Source organism: Bos taurus, chromosome 2 (genome assembly GCF_002263795.3).
Source record: "Bos taurus isolate L1 Dominette 01449 registration number 42190680 breed Hereford chromosome 2, ARS-UCD2.0, whole genome shotgun sequence".
Lineage (NCBI taxonomy): Eukaryota > Metazoa > Chordata > Mammalia > Artiodactyla > Bovidae > Bos > Bos taurus.
This window is the reverse complement of record NC_037329.1, coordinates 89,313,401-89,333,250: the sequence shown is the minus strand read 5'-3', so window position 1 is coordinate 89,333,250 and position 19,850 is coordinate 89,313,401. Positions and strand designations below refer to the sequence as shown.

General features: G+C 41.1%; 1 protein-coding gene across 1 annotated transcript in view; it reads right to left on the bottom strand.

Moving 5' to 3' along the window:
- Positions 1-19,850, bottom strand: part of AOX4 (aldehyde oxidase 4) — a 70,934-nt gene that overhangs the window by 21,358 nt on the left and 29,726 nt on the right. Inside the window, exons 13-22 of the mRNA NM_001281919.1 lie at positions 19,703-19,812; positions 17,223-17,407; positions 14,952-15,114; positions 14,246-14,338; positions 12,968-13,137; positions 12,531-12,645; positions 11,975-12,097; positions 9,551-9,647; positions 3,439-3,563; positions 853-986 (exon numbers count right to left, since the gene is read on the bottom strand). Coding sequence (NP_001268848.1) covers positions 853-986; positions 3,439-3,563; positions 9,551-9,647; positions 11,975-12,097; positions 12,531-12,645; positions 12,968-13,137; positions 14,246-14,338; positions 14,952-15,114; positions 17,223-17,407; positions 19,703-19,812 — 1,315 coding nt within the window. The remainder of the gene's footprint in view (positions 1-852; positions 987-3,438; positions 3,564-9,550; positions 9,648-11,974; positions 12,098-12,530; positions 12,646-12,967; positions 13,138-14,245; positions 14,339-14,951; positions 15,115-17,222; positions 17,408-19,702; positions 19,813-19,850) is intronic.

The following is a 19,850-nucleotide window of genomic DNA, read 5'->3' as shown; positions in this document are numbered from 1 at the left end:
TGAAAGGGTTGAGAAACAATCGTTTGTCAACCTCCCCTGGCTGCATTCAGAATTTTCATGTTTCAGACTCTTCATGTTTCAGACTCTTCCTTCTTCAAGTGCCTAGTGAACACTCCTCCCGCTTCTGCGGGAGTGCTCCCAAGGCCTACACACCTGTACTTACTGGATAGTCTTCTCTATTGTTGGGAAGTGCCAACAAGCTGGAACATTCATAGTCTTTCTTTTTGGAGCAGTAACCAGGGGTAAATTAGGTTTATCCTGAATATACTTAGTGAAATTTAGTAGTTACAAGGTTAATTCACAGAAGTTGGGGTTATTCCTGGAGTCTGGTTATTCCATCCAGAACATGCAGAGGCTAAGAGAACATTCCCAGGCAGCAACAGACCTGATTTATTTCATGAAAAAACATGCCCCTCATTAGGCTGGGATTTTGACCCTCCCTCCACTCAGCCAACCTCAGCTTGATATATTTTAATGATTTGAAACATAAACATTTAAACGAGTGAAAGTCAATGCAACTCATAAAAGTAACCCCAAGTTACATCTGTGCAGTGAGTCAAAATTTATAGTGATTACATTTATTTCACACAACCACCTTGGGAAACAGGTAGCTATTACTTTCACTACTTTACTGGTGAGGAAACCAAGGTGACTTGCCCAAGATGACCCCGTGAATGAGTGGGCAGAGCAGGGCTTACACCCAGGCCCTCTGGCTCTAGGTCCAGTGTTTCTGCAGCCACTTGTTAACCACACCCTTTGGAAATGAAGGGCCATGAGCAGTGGGATGAAAGCTGGGGTGTGGGGCTGGGGGGACAGAGGTGGCGTCTGCCCTGCCGCCACTGTAACTCTTACTTTTTGGCAGCCACGGCACTGACAGCTCCTAGCAGAGCAGGCTTGCTCACTTTCCCCCCGAATGCTCCTCCAGCTCTTTTCGTGTGACAGGCGATTCTGTTCCTTGGGATGCTTAGTGCTGCAGCCACATATTCCTGAAAGAGGTAAGTTCCCAAAGTCACATAAGTGCAACTTACTGGTTTATTGTACATCACTCATGTACTTCCTCTCTACCTAGTAAGAGAAATTCAGTAATTGAGCAAAAACAACATTCACATAATTATGCAACCATCTTTGTAATCTAATTTTAGAATATTTTAAGCATCTCCAAAGAACACTTATATCTATTAAGAGTCACTCCTAATGAAAATATTTGTTGTTATTTAGTTGCTAAGTCATGTCCGACTCTTTTGCAACCTCATGGATTATAGTCAGCCAGGCTCCTCTGTCCCTGGAAAATTTTCCAGGCAAACATACTGGAGTGGGTTGCCATTTCCTTCTCCAGGGGATCTTCCTGATTCAGGGATCAAATCCGCATCTCCTGCATTGGTAGGTGGGTTCTTTATCACTGAGCCACCTGGGAAGTCCACTTTGGACAGATACTTAGTTGTGAAATTGCTGGGTTATATGATCACTGTATCTTTAACATCTTGAGAAACGGCCAAGCTGTTTCCAAAGTGGCTCTGCCATTTTTCATGTTCTGTTGTGCGAATAAATGTTCTAATTTCTCCACATTCTCACTTGTTACTGTTTGTCCTCTGTTTGTCTAGTGAACTGCTATTATTGTGTTTTTCATTTGCATTTTTCTAGTGGGCTTCCCTGGTGGCTCAGACAGTAAAGAACTTGCCTGCAATGCAGAAGACCTGGGTTCGATCCCTGGGTTGGGAAAATCCCCTGGAGAAGGGCATAGCAACCCAGTTTAGTATTCTAGTCTGGAGAATCCCATGGACAGAGGAGCCTGGTGGGCTACAGTCCATGGGGTCACAAAGAGTCAGACACGACTGAGCGACTATGCACACACAGTGATTTAATGATGCTGAGCTTCTCAGGTGGCACCAGTGATAAAAAAAAAAACCAGCCTGCCAATGCAGGAAATGTTAAGAGATGCGGGTTCAAGCCCTGGGTCAGTAAGATCCGCTGGAGAAGGGTATGGCAACTCATTCCAGTATTTTTGCCTGGAGAATCCCATTGACAGAGGAACCTTGCGAGCTACAACAGTCCATAGGTTCCCAAAGAGTTGGACATGACTGAAGTGACTTACGTGCACACACACACACACACACTCACACAAGGCTTGTGGGATCTTAGTTTCCCAACCAGGAATTGAACCCAAGGAGCCTGGTGGGTTGCAGTCCATAGGGTTGCACAGAGTTGGACATGACTGAAGAGACTTAATATTCAGGCACGCATGAGCATCTTTTCATGTGCTTATTAGTCATTCATAGACTTTCTTTGGAGAAATATCTATTCAAATTCTTTACTGGGCCTGCCTTTGATGCTGCCCAGGTTATGGGCTTTGGGCTGTGAGTACCCAGTGCCCCCATTATCCCTGGGAAATGCCTGCTGTCATGACTGATTGCACCTCAGAAGGTGTTGATGGAAAATAACTATGGACCTTGGGACATACATATTATTCCTCTGGACCCCAGAGTGACATACGGTCTTCCAAAAGAGATCTCAGGGGTGATCTTTATCAAATTCCTCGATTTACAGAAGATATTGATATCCAGCTGCTTGTCAGAGATCATGTAGCAGATTAGCATCAAAGCCTATATTTCCATCTCTGTCCACTCCAAAATTTGCAACAGTGGAGGCCACAGCTACATCTCAGCTCAGCATCAGCATCTTCTCAAGGGCTCTGGATTAAGTATCTGCTGATAGGCTGTTTTGCTAGTTCTGTTATACATGTTTATTTCTTTGAATGGCAGCTGGGAGCTTCTTCCACCTACTGAGGCTCGCCATCCTTCAGGACCTCAAGCTACCCACTCACTGTGCTCCACCAGGAAGCCCCCAGCTCCTTCCTTCAGTGAGGCTGGCATTACTCCCCCTCCCAGAAGAACTGGCCAAGTATCCCCTATGCCCTCCACTGCTTTAGGACCTACAGCTCCACTTTTCAGAAGAGGGGAATGTCAGAGGATTTTCTTTACTTGCCTCAGTGAGGTTAAATCTCAACCACCAGAACAGGATTGGAATTCACATGCTGCTGCGCTGGGCTGAAAATGTCTTGAAGATGCAATCACTTTACCCATATGCCACCGATTTATAAAAACATTCACACAGAGATGCAACTCAGAAGAACCACAAAGGGAAATGTAAATGCAATATTAAGGCTTTGACCTCCCTGAGATTAGGTTTTACACTATAAGTTGTTAGAAGGGAAAGATAGACTCTGCTCTCTGTTTTGGGAAGGCAGCACAGTTTTCAGATCTCTGAAAGGTCTGCCCTTTAAGGAAAATATCTGCCCCGTTTCCTTCATTCTGGACTTCTGCTAATAGCAAGTGTGCAGGGAGTGTAGGCATCAAAAGGCCCCTAGAGTGGAAAGCCTGGTTGTAAGGGCCTCTGTCACACAGCCGTTTGGAGCCTCGTTTTCCAAAAACACTCTGTTACCTGCACATGGGTCTGAAACTGTGTCCCAAGGTGTAGCACCATTTCTTTATCTTCCTCTTGGGGGATAGCCAGGATAGTTTGTGTTTCCATGTAAAAATGTTCCTGTCCTTCCACATGGACCTTACCTATAAAGCATAAACACAGGACAAGGTTTACTTGAAAGTTCCAACCTGGGGACTCTTGGTGGTGTTTACTTTGTAAAGAACACGTTGCTTCAGTTTATAGAGTTTGACGTTGCATCATTTGGTTAAACCATATTTTCCATTTATCTTCATTGTGCCTCACCAGCTGCCTGATTCTGGCTGGCTCATTCCCCTCTCTTGGCCTGTCCAGTGGGTGGTGAGATCTGTGATGTGTTGGACTTGAGTACATAGGCCAATATGACCACATTTCTTAGCTCTGTTATATCCTCACTCAGTGAGTTTGGCCAAATTAGTAAATCCTCATTTCCTCATCTGGAAAATTGGAGGCAATAAGAGTATGTACCCTAATTAGGTGATGTCAGGATTATTGGGTCACAAAGAGGGTACCTACTGTAAAACCAGCCTGCTCTTGTTGATTTAGCTGAGATTTTTGGCTTGTTCAGTACATCCTTATTTTATTTATTTATTTATTTATTTTTCCGTTTTTTAAAAAAAATTTTATTTTATTTTTAAACTTTACAATATTGTATTAGTTTTGCCAAATACCGAAATGAATCCGCCACAGGTATACCTGTGTTCCCCATCTTGAACCCTCTTCCCTCCTCCCTCCCCATACCATCCCTCTGGGTCGTCCCTGTGCACCAGCCCCAAGCATCCAGTATCGTGCATCAAACCTGGACTGGCGACTCGTTTCATACATGATATTATACATGTTTCAGTGCCATTCTCCCAAATCTCCCCACCCTCTCCCTCTCCCACAGAGTCCATAAGACTGATCTATACATCAGTGTCTCTTTTGCTGTCTCGTACACAGGGTTATTGTTACCATCTTTCTAAATTCCATATGTATGCATTAGTATACTGTATTGGTGTTTTTCTTTCTGGCTCACATCCTTATTATTATTATTTTTAAAGCTTTTATTTCATTTTGGAGCATAGCCAATTAACAATGTTGTGATGGTTTCAGGTGAACAGCAAAGGGACTCAGTCATACATATACATCTATCTATTCTCCCCCAAACGCTCCTCCCATCCAGGCTGCCACATAACATTGAGGAGACTTTCCTGTGTTATACCGTAGGTCCTTGTTGGTTATCCATTTTAAATATAGCAGTGTGTACATGTCCATCTCAAACTCCCTAACTATCCATTCTCCCCATCCTTCCCTCCTGGCAACCTTGTTTGTTTTCTAAGTTTGTGAATCTGTATCTGTTTTGTAAATAAGTTCCTCATCCTTATTATTTTGTAGGTTGTACTAGAGACGCATTTAGCCCTTATTTAAGTATTTGAAAGGTAGTATATTTAATTTAAAACTAACCAAAGGAAACCTGCGCAGTTAAAAATAAGTGAATTGCTTTGCCAGAAAACAAAGGATTTCATAAAATAAAATTGGAAGAATAAAAAAAAAAAAAAAAGGAAAAAAAAAAACAAAGGATTTCTTGAATTACTTCTTGGGATAATAGAATGCGAGCCATGTAAAAAGGCACCCTTTCCCCTACAAAAAAAGTTTGCTTTCAGCATGTATATACTGATTTTAATCTAAATTCAAATTTATTTAATAATTAAACAGTTTTTACATATGATAGATATTATTCTGAGGCCTAGAACTTTATAGATAATAAATTTATGCAATCTCTGTACCAATCCTATGAGGCAGGTATTATTAGGAATTTGAGACATAGAAAGGTTTAGTAAGCTTCCCAAGGTCACACAGCCAGTAAAGAGCAGAGCTGGGATCCAAACCCAGGCAGCCTGACCCCAGGATCCATGCTCTAAACTATTACATTATATTCTCAATAACTCCTAGTTGTGTTGTTTTTCAGTTGCTTAGTCGTATCCGACTCTTTGTGACCCCATGGACTGGAGCAGGCTGCCGGAAGCCGGCATATTGCATATTGAGTGCATATTGCATATTGAGTGCAGCACTTTCCACAGCATCATCTTTCAGGATCTGGAATAGCTCAACTGGAATTCTATCACTGCCGGGAGCCAGCGTGAGGAACTCCGCCCATGACAAAGGTCATGAGGAAGGAGGCTCGGCATACACAAAGGCGGGATCGAGCTTCAGGAGTCCCCCTGGAAATTCTCGAGCATTTACACCCAAAACCAGAGTCTGCCTACTTTCTGCTTTGTGCCTTCACCTACACCTCTGACTTTACGGGGGGCTGTCCCCCACTACCTCTCTGAAAAAAGAGTTAGCTTACAGCTCCAGTTAATAATTCCTGGGTGTGACAGTGTTTCAACCTACAAACTCCTTTGGAAATCCTCTAGCCTGCCTGAATAGGTTTTTCTGGTCACATGTGATTGTTCAGAGCCTCCCAACTGTGAGAGGCAGGAGATGTTCTAAACTGTCTAAACACAGATTCTTTTGAGTAGTTAAAAGATTGATTAGAAATTGTATTGGTGAAGGGATTTTCACTTGTTGGGCCAATGTTTGCTGCTAAGTTTCTATATCCCTTACCTGCTGTGTCCCTGGCAGTGTATTGATTAATATAATTGGTGTAAGTAGTAGCTTTAATGTTTGTAACCTGGGACCCTTGAGTTAATTTTTTCTTGTTATAGCCCACCACACCTTTGCTCTGTAGGAATGCAACTTTATCTAATGCTTTTGGAGGGTGGCTCCTGACCAATCACCTTTAGAGAAAAATAAGTTTTCTGAAGAAAAGGTCTTAAAATGTTAACAGGCCTCCGGGCCAGAAGATGATGCAAATCACCTAAGCTTTTGCATATGATAAGTTTGCAGGAAGAAAGCCTGGCTTGCTGCAAGACTCTACCCCTTCCCCCATTATCCTCTATGCATAACTTAAGGTATAAAAACTACTTTGGAAAATAAAGTGCGGGCCTTGTTCACCGAAACTTGGTCTCACCATGTCGTTCTTTCTCTTACCTTCTGGCTGAATTATTCAGCCTCTTTTCTCCACTGAATTTCCTCACTGAGCTATCCTTATTTCAGCCTCTTTTCTCCACTGAATTTCCTCACTGAGCTATCCTTATTTCAGCCTCTTTTCTCCACTGAATTTCCTCACTGAGCTATCCTCATTCTATTACTCTTTATATCCTTAATTAACGTTTAATTAAGCAATTGTTTTCTGATCTTCGCCTACACCGTCTCTCCTTCGAATACCCTGGATCAGCCGGGGCTGGTCCCCGGCAGCAGGCCAGGCTTCCCTTCCTTCACTATCTCCTGGAGTTTGCTCAAATTCATGTCCATTGAGTCAGTGAAGTCATCCAACCATCTCATCCTCTGTCATCCCCTTCTCCTCTTGCCCTCAATCTTTCCCAGCATCAGGGTCTTTTCCAATGAGTCGGCTCTTATCATCAGGTGGCCAAAGAATGGGAGCTTCACCTTCAGCATCAGTCCTTCCAATGAATATTCAGGGTTGACTTCCTTTAGGATTGACTGGTTTGATCTCCTTGGAGTCCAAGGGACTCTCAAGAGTCTTCAATTTTTCGTCATTTCTGCCCAAATTTTAAATTCCCTTTGTCTTTCAAACTTCCCACTTGAACTCCCACTATGGCCAGAATCCTGAATGACAAATAGCTACCTAGCATCTTGTCATTCTGTTATCCTCAGTGAGAACAGAAATTCAAAGAAAATATACTACTATGGTTAACAGCAAGGGCCTAGGGCTCAGCCAATTCTGGGCTCCAGTCCTGGTTCTACTGCTAACGGGTTATGAGATCTCAACCAGTTACTTAACTTTTCAAAGCCTCAGTTTCATCATCTGTAAAATGCAACTACTGATATGTTCTTTCTTAGCAGTGTTCTACTTACATATTAAATAGTAAGCAGTAATACTTAGGAACTTAAACTAGACTTAATAATAATATTACTCATTTCTTAGGGTTGTTGTCAGGATTAAATAACATAAAACATGTAAAATGCTTGGCATGGTGCCTGGCACAATGAGTACCTGATAAATGTTAACTGATATTATTATCATAACTAAATAACCATTAGCTTAAATTTATAGTCTTTGTAAAATCTCATTTAGTTTCTTCTATAAAATATATTATGGAGTAATGAGTGTTTGACACAAGAGTAGATGCTGTCAAATCTCTGAGCATCTTTCTTAGCTTTCCTGCTTGTATTTAACTATTCTTCTGAGGTAGTAAATTGTTTTTATGATTGGGAATTAGTCTACATTTTCTGCTTAAACAGAATGATGCTGGGAAACAAGCATTCTGAAGGCATTTCAGTAAAAAATATAGCACTTGCCATTCCACTTATTTAGAAGTAGGTAAAAATTACTGTAAAAATCACTATTTTCTCTTACTTAAGACTTGTAGCAATTCTCTTAGTAAAGACAACTGCAGCTTTCAACTCTGGCTACAAATTAGACTCACCCACATGGAGATCTTTTATAAAATACAGATGCTCTCTGACCTTATACTCCAAGGTTCTGATTTCACAAGTCTGAGGTGGGATCTGGATATTTGTATTTTAAAAAACTGTACTAAGTCTTACCCAGTGCAGCAATTCAAAACAAGCAAGCAAGCAAGCAAACAATATAGTATCAAGATTAGGAAAGATAAATAAAACTGTTAAGAAACAACTTTATACACAGAAAATTCAAGAGACTCTGTAAGACTATTAAAATAGTGAGGGAATTTAGTGAAACTCCTGGCTATAAGATCAATATACAAAAACCAACTGTCTTTATATACTAGACATAAATAAGTAGAAAATTAAATAAAAATATAACTTACAATAGCATTACAATAACATTATAAAGTATCAAGTACTAGAAAGAAATATTAAGAAGGGTGTACAAGAACTAAACTAAAAAGACTGATGATAATAAACAAACAATGGAACTTTTACAATTGTTATTAGGAATAAAATAGGAAAAACATTTTTTAATGTTTGGCACTAACTAAAAGTAAAAGATATTAAAACACTATTATTTGGCATTTTTACTGCTGAGTATATTTTATTGAAAATGAGTGCTTATGCTTACCACAGACATGTATAATAACAGTGTTTACAGGAACTATTCATAAAAGCCCCAAGTTGAAAAAACTCAAATGCATATCAATGGTAGAATAGATAAATAAGTTATGGGTATAATTACAGATATAATGGATATATAAATATTTATACCACGAAATACTCCTGAATAATGAAAAAGAATTATGGATCTATGCAACAACATGGATGAGCCCTCCATACACAATATTGAATAAAAAAAGTAGGCACAAAAGTTATACTATAAGGTTCCATTTATATGAAGGTCAAGAGGTAAAACTAATCTACAGTGGTAAAGGTTAGAATAAAATCTTTGGGGACTTTCTTGGTGGTCCAGTGGTTAAGAATCTACCTGCCAATTCAGGCAGCACTGGTTTGATCCCTGGTTTGGGAAGATTCCATGTGCTGAGGGGCAACTAAGCCCATATGCCACGACTACTGAGGGCTGAGAGCCCTAGAACCCATGCTCTTCAATAAAAGAAGCCTGCACACTCCAACTAGAGAAAGCCCTTGCACAGCAACAAAGACTCAGCACGGCCAAATAAGTAAAATTAAAACAAAAATCTTTGGGAGGTTTACTAACTGAGAAGGGGCACAAGGAAGCTTTCAGGGTGCTGGAAATATTCTATATCTTGGTGTGGGTAGTATTTACATAGGCCTATTGTTGTTCTTATTTGGTCACTAAGTTGTGTCCAGTTCTTTGCGACCCCATGGACTGTAGCACGCCAGGCTTCCCTGTCCTTCACTATCTCCCGGAGTTTGCTCAGATTCATGTCCACTGAGTTGATGATGTTATCTAACCATCCCATCCATAGACTTATACATATGTAAAATTTCATTGAGCTTAGTAAGTTTATTATTTGTGCATTTAAAATTGTGATTCAAAAATCACACTAGGGTTGAGAAACTCTGCCTGAGAGCTCTAGTATTTCTCAAGCCAGATGACTCAATTAAGTCTTCAACTGCAAAGGCTTTACCTTTTTGGCTCAAGGTCACTTACCTTCAATGATTTGGTCAACATATTTAAAGGCTTGCTCTACATCTCCTTGCTCAATTTTTTTCTCAGCAGAAAGAAATGAATTGTGCTCTAGGGCTTGCTGCAGACCAAAACAAACAAGAAAAAGGTGTTGTTTTTTTAAAAGCATTCTAATAAGCCATTCACCCACCATCAAAACCCCAGGCTCCTGCTCAATCAGATCTTCACACACAAAGACAATCCAAGCAGTAAGGAGAGACAGCAGATGCTGTGTTGAAATGGATTACAGGCATTGGTATTGCCTTAGTTTCGTTCAGGGCTCTGAGGAAGACCTGAGAGGGAGACAAGGATAGATATATACAATGTGGTCCTACAGGGAGGGCCTGAGGCAGTTTGGTGTTAAGGTGCCAACTTTGTGGTGAGGGGGGCAAATAACAGAATAAAGAGAGGACAAGAGGAGGAGGTTGGTGGGGCCAGGAACGCTCAGGGGTGACGTTGTGTAGGTGATGAAAGTTAGGTGCTGAATTGAATGGGATTAGGACAGCTAGAGAAGAGAGGGAGAATCATTTACAGTCAAAAGCGCCTCATGAAGCAATAGTTTGAGGTTGAAACCAAGCTGAGGGGCCAAAATGAGAACAAGCCAACTGGAAGGGTGGGGATTTTCTATCAAGAAACAGTAGATTGGACTAGAAAGGTGCCTTGAGGTTGGATTAAGAAAGATCCTGAGGACTTACCTGGCGGTCCTGGTTGGGAGACTGCCTGCCAATGCAGGGGACATGGATTCAATCCCTGATCTGGGCAGATTCCACAAGCCACAGGGCGACTGAGCCCATGCACCACAGCTACTGAGCCCACATGCCGCCATGACTGAGCCCATGCACTGCAGCTACTGAAGCCTGCATGCCCTAGAGCGCGTGCTCTGCAACAAGAGTAGCCCCTGTTCGCCACAACTAGAGAAAGCTTGTGCACAGCAATGAAGACCAGAAGAGCCCCCCACCCCCACCACAAGATCCTGAGTTCCATACTAAGAACTTCATCTAAGGGGATGTTGCTGTGTGGAAGAAGTGATCTGATGAACTTTGAGGCTTAGAAAGTTAATGTGATGGACAGATAGGTTGAAACAGAGTACAAAACTCCTTTTAAAGCAGTTATGATAATTAATCTGACAACAGGTGATGAGGATCTGGCCAAACCATGAGATGGGAGACAAAATGAGAATAGAAAGAAAGGGACAGAATTAAGAGGCATTCAGAGGATAATTGGGAAATACTTGACCTCGGTAACCATTGGGAAGAACAGAGGAGAATCACAGAAAATGATGGAGACTGCCTCCCATTGGCTGGGATTCACATTGCTTATGGACTCATCTATCCTTCCATCACACATGTTTATTGAGCACCTACTATGGGTTTAGTGCTTCACTAGGCACTGGGGTTATAAAGCACTGAGAATATGTTCTTGTCCTTGTTAACAAAAACAGCTGAAACAAAATGACAGCTAACATTTATTGAATGGGTCCCATGTCCCAAGTGCTGTTCCAGGCATTTGAATTCTTCCATTTAAACCTCACAGTGAAAAAGAAAAAAATAAAAAAATAAACCTCACAGTGACCTTTTGGTGTAGGTACTTTCATGGTTCCCATCTTACAGTAGAGGAAACTGAGGTATGAGGAGTTGAAACAACTTGTCAATGCTTTCATTGCTATTAAGGTCCCACTAGACAATAGAGTCTGGAGAAGGCAATGGCACCCCACTCCAGTACTCTTGCCTGGAAAATCCCATGGACAGAGGAGCCTGGTGGGCTGCAGTCCATGCGGTCGCTAAGAGTCGAACACGACTGAGCGACTTCCCTTTCACTTTTCATTTTCATGCATTGGAGAAGGAAATGGCAACCCACTCCAGTGTTCTTGCCTGCAGAATCCCAGGGATGGGGGAGCCTGGTGGGCTGCCGTCTCTGGGGTTGCACAGAGTCGGACACGACTGAAGTGACTTAGCAGCAGCAGACAATAGAGTCAGACTGTCAGTCAGAGTACTATCTCCAGGGCTTGTGTTTAAGCAGGAAGTAGGCAGGGAGACAGAGGACCCAAGCTGTAATATAGTAAATGTTACAACTGTTCTGAGTTTCACATGCTCTGGATTTCCCAATGACTAGTTTTGTATGTGAGGTTGTAGAACATCCCCCTGGTATCCCTTATCTGTATTCTGTGGCCATGCCTTAGCAAGAGATCAAGGGAGGAGAAATGGACACAAGAAGGGAGAGAGCTCCAGGCAGGAAAATTCTCTGTATTATGTTTCGAGGTGCAGATTGCTGGAGCCTTCTCTCTAAAACTATGGACAGCTCTAAACCCAGTATAGGTGAGCCCTAAATTGTTTTGTGACCCCATGGGTTGAATTCTGTCAAAATTATACCACCCTAGTCATTCTAGAAGACATGGAATGGCCTGCGTACCTCTATTGTTATAATCCTGGGCTCTAGGTCTTCATAAACAATCCTCACTTTTTTAGCAGCTTCTTTTGCATGAGCATAGGTATCAGCAGCCACAGTGCAGACGATCTGACCCACGCAAATTACCTGGCAAAAAGCCACATGTTGTATTATTTTCAACCTATGAGAATAAATCTAAAACAGTAACTTGAATGGGGTTCAGGGGATACATAGGTTGGAGGAAGAATTTAAGGACCTGGCCTGTGACTGTCTTCAGCCACATTCCTTCCCACTCCCATATCACAGCCAGTAATCCGGTTGTCCTGAAATAATGCTGGTTCCTTTAATGTCCTATGCTCTGTATTGCTTCTACCACTTGATGGTTTTTTAGAAGCCTTCCCTGAGAAGGCTTATGGCTTTTAACAGAATCTCAAAAGGGTCCACCATTCAAGAGAGAATTTGAGGGGGAGTCACTGGTTCCCTGCAGGTCTTTGTGATGTGAACATGGGCCCATGACCAATAATCATTTTGGCATTTCCAGCAAAGCATTTGAATGATAAGCGGCACACAAATCACACACCTCATTTTGTGCGTAGAAAATCTCTCCCTGATAGCTATTATCTCCTGGAACATCCTCTGCTGTTATCACATCAACAACACCAGGAAGGGCCAGGGCTGCTGAAGTATCAATTAATCTAGGAAGGAAATTTTGAAAGCACACACTGAAGTTACAGAGGTAAGCTCAGGGTAATACAAGTGATTCCTAAACACCAGGAAAAATTGGTGACCACATAACAAGTCATGGGCAGTATTCCATGTGGAAAGTGCCAGCAGTTAGTAGGTGTTCTTACTTTTGGTCATAGATTTTTTTTTTCTTAACTATATTTAAAAAATGACTGATTCCCATCCAAAAGAGGAAATTATTCTTATTTGACCCAAATATATAATAAATTTTCAATTCTAATATGAAATTGTGAATGCATTCCAGTAACTTATAGGGATGTTTTGTTTTCTTACATTATCTTTGCATGAGCTCTGGTGCTGGTGACTACAGCCAGGAAGAGTTCTTGGGAGATGGGGGGCATGTCATCAACAAACACAGCTTCCCCTGTGGTGTGTTTAATGGCTGACTGGTGCATGACTGGGTGGCCAACTGGATCTTGTGGGGGTTGGTGGGGATCCACGCACTGTTCACGAACAAAGCAAGTTATTTTATTACCAGGCATCCTCAAGCACTGAAACCTGGGAATATATATATAGCTTGGTATATATAGATAGATATATATCTATATCTATCTATATATATATATATATAGATATAGCTTGGCTTACCTCAAAGTCAAAAAAAACTATAAGCAATTGGGTATCCATATCTGTGAGTCAACATTAATAAAGATCCATACAATAAAGGATAAATTCTGATTACAACCACCCCCTCACCCCAAAAAAGGAAGACTTTTTTAATTTGCCCTCAAAGACTCTACAACCTTGTTGAAGTATCAGAATACACAGTAACACATTAACATAATGTGATCAACTTTGTATAGCAATAAAGAACAGTTGACATCAACTAATTTGGTGCAAGAAATATACACAAATTTCTGGGAGATTTAGGATGATTATAAGAAAGCAGGGGCTTCCCTCATAACTCAGTTGGTAAAGAATTTGCCTGCAGTGCAGGAGACCCTGGTTTGATTCCTGGGATGGGAAGATCCTCTGGAAAAGGGATAGGCTACCCACTCCAGTATTCTTGGGCTTCCCGTGTGGCTCAGCTGATAAAGAATCCACCTGCAATGCAGGAGACCTGGGTTTGATCCCTGGGTTGGGAAGATCCTCTGGAGAAGGGAAAGGCTACCCACTCCAGTATTCTGGCCTGGAGAATTCCATGGACTGTATAGTCCATGGAGTCACAAAGAGTCAGACAGGACTGAGAAACTTTCAATTATAAGAAAGCTGGGAAGTCTCTATAGAAGCAGTAAATGCTAAGTCAGAGTTTAAAGAAAGGACAGACACTGGCCAAGAAAAGGAGGAAATTTTAAGCAGCAAAACTGAAAATAGAAGGTAAAGGAGATACAAAATCTAATTCTTTGTGTAGCCTTTAGTAAAAGCATAGAAGCTAAACCAAGAAAGCCATGTGTGGGTGACAATGTTACCCATCAACTGGCTTTAGCAGACTTTGTCTGTACAAGTAATAAAAATAAAAAATAAGTTCTTGAAAAGAAGGAAGATATATGCATAATGGCATACACTTACATGCACAGACAGATTAAAAAGCAAAACACCCCAGCCACCAACCTGGAACATCTGAATGCCTTGGGGTGTTTCTATAGGGAAATCTTCTAGCGCACTCACGAACTTTTCTGGAATATCAGGAAACTTGTGGGGGTCCTGAAAAGAAGATTTTTTTCACATTTAATTTTATAATCTGAGTGACTAACTTGGAAAAACACATGTCAGAAATAGGCTATTCTATTTATTCTTCCAGACATGAGATACCAGTTCTGCTGGGAGAGAGCCCTGAGCTTTGAATTCCCTGGGCTAGCACTGTTGTTTGAAGAAGTACATAATAAAATACTAATAATGGTTATGTACAGGTATATGGGATTATAGATGATTTTCTCTTCCTTTTTGTCTTATTCATATTTTTAAAATATTAAAATAGGTCTTACTTTAAGGAAAATATTATAGTTTGCTCACTGAAGGCTCTTCACTACTATAAATCAACTTGACACTGCATATTAGCCTCTGTCATACAAATTATAAAGCAAATGGAATAACAAGGTCATCCATCCCCTTCTCAGCTCAGGAGTGAAGGAGGGTGAGGGAAGGAGAGAAACAAAAAGGGTGAGGAGGAAGCTGTTGGAGGCGGGGAAGCGCCACTGGAAGGCCCCACCCTCGACACGCTCTGTGTATTATTAAAACCAGGCCATGGAGGCCCTTCATGTGCAGGCTCATGTCCAGGAGGCCAGGGGGCCCAGAGACCCAGAGAAGTAGTCCTTACCATTTTGTTCAGCCCTCGCCTCACTTTGAGGTAGAATTTGAAGAGTAAGCTGATGATGAGGGTTCGCCTATACTCTACCATGCCACCTTCAGCGTCTGGAGGGATGTAAATCTCATCCAGAACCAATCGGCAAGCATCACTCAGCATCTGGTCGTTCCATTTCCTAGCAGGAAAGAGTGTGAACATTTCACAGAAGAGGCAGAGACAAACACTAATCCAGCAGAGTACGAAAAGATGGAGAGCAGTATGTATCCGTCTTTGAAGTCTACACAAAAGACTCTCAAATCCCTCACTAGCTTTCTTTAGAATCTGGGGCAGTGGCTCCCAAATTTTCTTACAAAGTCCTCCTTTCAAAAATATTATTGAAAAAATTTTAATTTTTAATTGAGGTGTAATTGACATGACATTATGTGAGTTTCAGGGGTACAACGTAATGATTTGATATTTATATATATTGTGAAATTATCACCACAATAAGTCTAGTTAATATTCGTCACCATATGTTGTTACAAATTTTTTTTCTTAGGACAAGAGCGTTTAAGATCTAGTTTTGTTTTTAGCCATTTTCAAATATACAATATAGTATTATTATGTATAGTCACCATGCTGTACATTACATCCCAATGACATTTATTTTGTAACTAGAAATGTGTACTTTTTTAACCCCATCCATCCATTTTGCACTCCATCCTCCACCCCACCACATCTATGCAGCCACCGAACTGTTCTCTGTATCTACAAGCTCAGTTTTTGCTTTGTTTTAGATTCCACATATAAGATCGTACAGTATTTGTTTTTCTCTGCATCATACTTAGCATAATGCCCTCAAAGTCCATCTATGTTGCCACAGATGGCAAGGTTTCCTTCTTTTATTATAATGGAATAATATTCCATTATATATATATATATATATATATCCTTTATACATTGATCATCAATGACCACTTAGGTTGCTGCCATTATCTCGGCTATTGTAAATAATGCTGCAAGCCGCATGGAATTGCTTATGTATTTTGAGTAGATGTTTCCATCTTCTTTGTAGGATCATATGGTAGTCCTATTTTTAATTTTTTGAGGAACCTCTATACTGTTTTCTACAGTGGCTGCACCAATTTGTATTCCCACCAACAGTGCATAAGGGTTTCCTATTCTCCATTCATGTTATTTCTTGTCTTTTATATAATACTCATTCTAACACGTGAGATGATAGTTCATGGTGGTTTTGACTTGCATTGTGATTAGTGATGTTGAGTATCTTTTCATACACTTGTTGGCCATCTGTATGTCTTCTTTGGAAAAATGTCCATTCAAATCCTCTGCCTATTTTTTAATCAGATGGTTTTTATTATTTTTAATGTCATGGCCTGGGAATGTTGATTTACCTCAAATAGCTTGGATGAAAAAAGTACTCAAATCAAGCTTCCCAGGATCTGGGACTTTGTTTTGTTCGTGGCTGTGTCTCCAACAATGACACCACACCTGCCCAAGCGCATGCATGCTCAGTTGCTCAGTCGTGTTTGACTCTGTGACGCCATGGACTGTAGCCCACAAGCTCCTCTGTCCATGGAATTTTCCAGGCAAGAATACTGGAGTGGGTTGCCATTTCCTCTTCTAGGGGATCTTCCTGACTAAAGACTAGTAAATGACTGAATTATTGATGATACTTGCAACATTTTTCATGGCTGAAAGTTATTATATAAGTGCTTTGCGAACACTTATTTTAGTTATTTCAGTATCAGAAAAAACTTGCTTTAAGTTCTAATTGTTGACAAAAAACATGATGGGTGGGTGAAAATTACTATAAAATTACTGGTTAGAAGAACTTCAAAAATTTGCTGTCCAAATGCTAGAAATAATGCAAATGACAGGAGGAAGGCCAATTCATCTTTTGGACTATTTCATCTTCTTTAAGCTCTTTAAGGACATTTTCAGTTGTCTTAGGACACAGTATTAGAAACATTTACTTATTTTTCAGGTTAATTTGTAGTGGAATTTTGGAGATACTATCTTCTTAGATTATCTTAGATTAATTTGTGAATTATTATTATAGAAACTACAACAAAAGAATCATTGTATCTTGAAGGTGGTTGGTTTTTGGGTGATTTTTATTTTCTTTGTACTTTTCTGCAGTGATTAAATTTTCAACACATTATATGCATGTGTATATATATATGTATATTATGATCAGAAAAAATTTTCCAAGTGCTATTTTCATTGAAATATTAAAATGGCAAGGCCTGGGTTGCATGCTTCAGATGTGTTATGACATACCTCCCAATGAGCTGCTGGCAGGTTTTGCTTGCAGACACAACAGTGGGGCCAACACTTCCGTAGAACATCTGAAGTTCCTTGATGGTGTCTGTGCCATCCTCAAACTTCACGCTCATCCCAGCATTGACAATGGCAAAGGCGTTCTCCTGACGCTGGGCTATCCGGAGTCCTGACACAAAGTGCCACTAGAGACAGAAAAACAACGTGTAGTGCTTAGCTTCACTGTCTGATGTACAGCAACAATGACGTTTGGTATTGATCCTGAAAAAGATCTTGTGAATGATATAAGTTCTCACACAGGCGTGGTTATGGAGTATGGAACTGACTGTGGAGTATATACTGCCCGTGTGCTTTGTATTTATTGTTATGTATTACATTAAGTATTAATTATTCTGTATTATATTATGTGTTAATATCTAATCCTCACAACAACTCTGCTCACGTCCACTTTCCCGATGAGGAAACTGCGAGGCTGGGTCGCCTGCACAAGGTCACACAGGAAGCGGCAGTGCCGGCTCTGGGGTCTGTGCTCATCTACCCTCCTCTGTGAATCCATGTGTGGCCTTGGGCAGGGGACTTAAACTGTTCCAGTTTTACTTCTCTTTAAAACGACAAGGTTTAATTTGATCAGATGGCACCTTGGTGACTGCTGAGAGGGCTGAGTGGAGGATGAGGAGGTGGGGTGCCTCTCACAGGGAACTTCCTCACTTCCACTTGTAGCAGTTTTAGTTTGGTGTTCTATGTAAATCTCATCTGAATAAAGAATTCTACTGTAGGAAAAAACCTTGGAACCCACAGGACAAACAGTCTCCAAAGTGCTTGCCAAGTTTAAATCTGTCATTCTAGGTTGAGTTTCATTACTAGTTTGAAACATTGGAGCCACAAAGCGTGAAAGCCTCTTTGCGTGGCCAGCATCTTGGTAGGGGGCAGGGGAGAGATTAGACCCTACCATCATGGACCCTGACAAGAAGCACACATTTTTGATCTAGAAAGTAAGGTGATAAAGAAGTGTTTGAGAGACACTGGTTTTTCCTGCTGTACTGCACTGACTGGTGGGGACTTGCCTCTCATTCCTCATCACCTTCCCTTGCCTGAACTATTGCATTAGCCTCCTAACTGGCCATTCGACTTTTAGGCTATCCTCCAATCAACTTATCCTCTATCTTTCTAGTGATCAATGTTTCTCAAAAGCGCCTTTCATTAAGATTGGATCTTCTTTAAAGCCTTCAGAGGTGACTGTTTGCTAGGACCCATACAGACTCCTTAACAGAGCAATAGATATGCTTGGTGATGGAGCCCCAACCTCCTTTCCAGACTCATCTCTCAGGTTGCTCCACACAACCTGCCCAGCCATCTGGCCTTCAGCCTGCCATGCCCCCCAGCCCCCATCCCCGTGAGACTATTAACTCTTTGACTATTTGTTTCATAGAATAAAAAAAAGTTGAATGATTATGTGGCAGCCTGGATGGGAGGGGAGTCTGCGGGAGAATGGATATATGTTTGCGTATGGCTAAGTCCCTTTACTATTCACCTGAAACTATCACAACATTGTTAATTAGTTATACCCCAGTACAAAACTAAAAAAAAGATTTTAAATTAAATAAAAATCCTGGAAAGACCACCCCCTTCTCTACACTGACCTATGCTGATCTCAACTGCCTTCCTTCATGGTTAACAACACCAGGGCAGGGTTCTCCCCATCACCGAAACTACCTCAATTCTTTGTCCGCTCATTTCCTGTCTGAGATTAGTTTTTTCCTATTTCAAGCCCTTCCCCATAGGTGTAGAGACCTTTAAAGACTGAACGCTGTGTCTTGTAGTCTTCGGAGTTTAGCACTGTGCCAGGCATGTAAAGTAGTAGATAGTTAATAAATAGAAAATTGTACTTAAAATATCTGGTTAATAAATATCTGGTTGACTTGGTAGTAAATTTATGGTAATGAACTTTCAGTTTACCAGAAACTTGCTGTAGTCAACAGACTATTACTCAATCTTGGCTAAGTTTCATCTTTGTCTGAAACTCCCAGTTCAGCTCTTCACACAAAGGGCTCTCTTTTTTACAGGGCTAATGTTCCCTGCAGGCAGAGAGATAAGGCTCATGGAAATGTTTTCATTTCTTTTAAAATCAAAAGGAAAAATGAATATAATGATAATGAATATATAACACTGAAGGTAGCCTGGATCATATATATCTTTATACTGACACAGTCATATATATTTTTTACTTTATCTTTTATGGAGGAAAGGACTAACAGAAGGCAAAGCACCCAGGGCCCCTGAGTTCATACCGTGGCTCTGATAAGAAAGCAAATCCGATGGTCACCTGGGAATGCACCCCTCCTGTGAGCAGCCCCAAAGGCGCCCTGCAGCAGCTGGTTGGAAAGGAGAGGACACCTCTCCCTCGGAAGCCCATATGTGGCCTGCTGCTCAGGGTGAAGCTGGGCTTCCCTGGGGTGGGCGGCGGGTCAGGGAGCCCTTACCTGAGTAGAGTGCGGAATATACACAGATAACACAGTCTCTTCTGACTTGAGGTTGGCTTCAGGTGACTTCTCAAGGAAACGGCCATCTAAAGGAATCTGCCGTTTTCCTTCTATTAGAGAAAATGACCTTGATTAGGATGAAGTTATC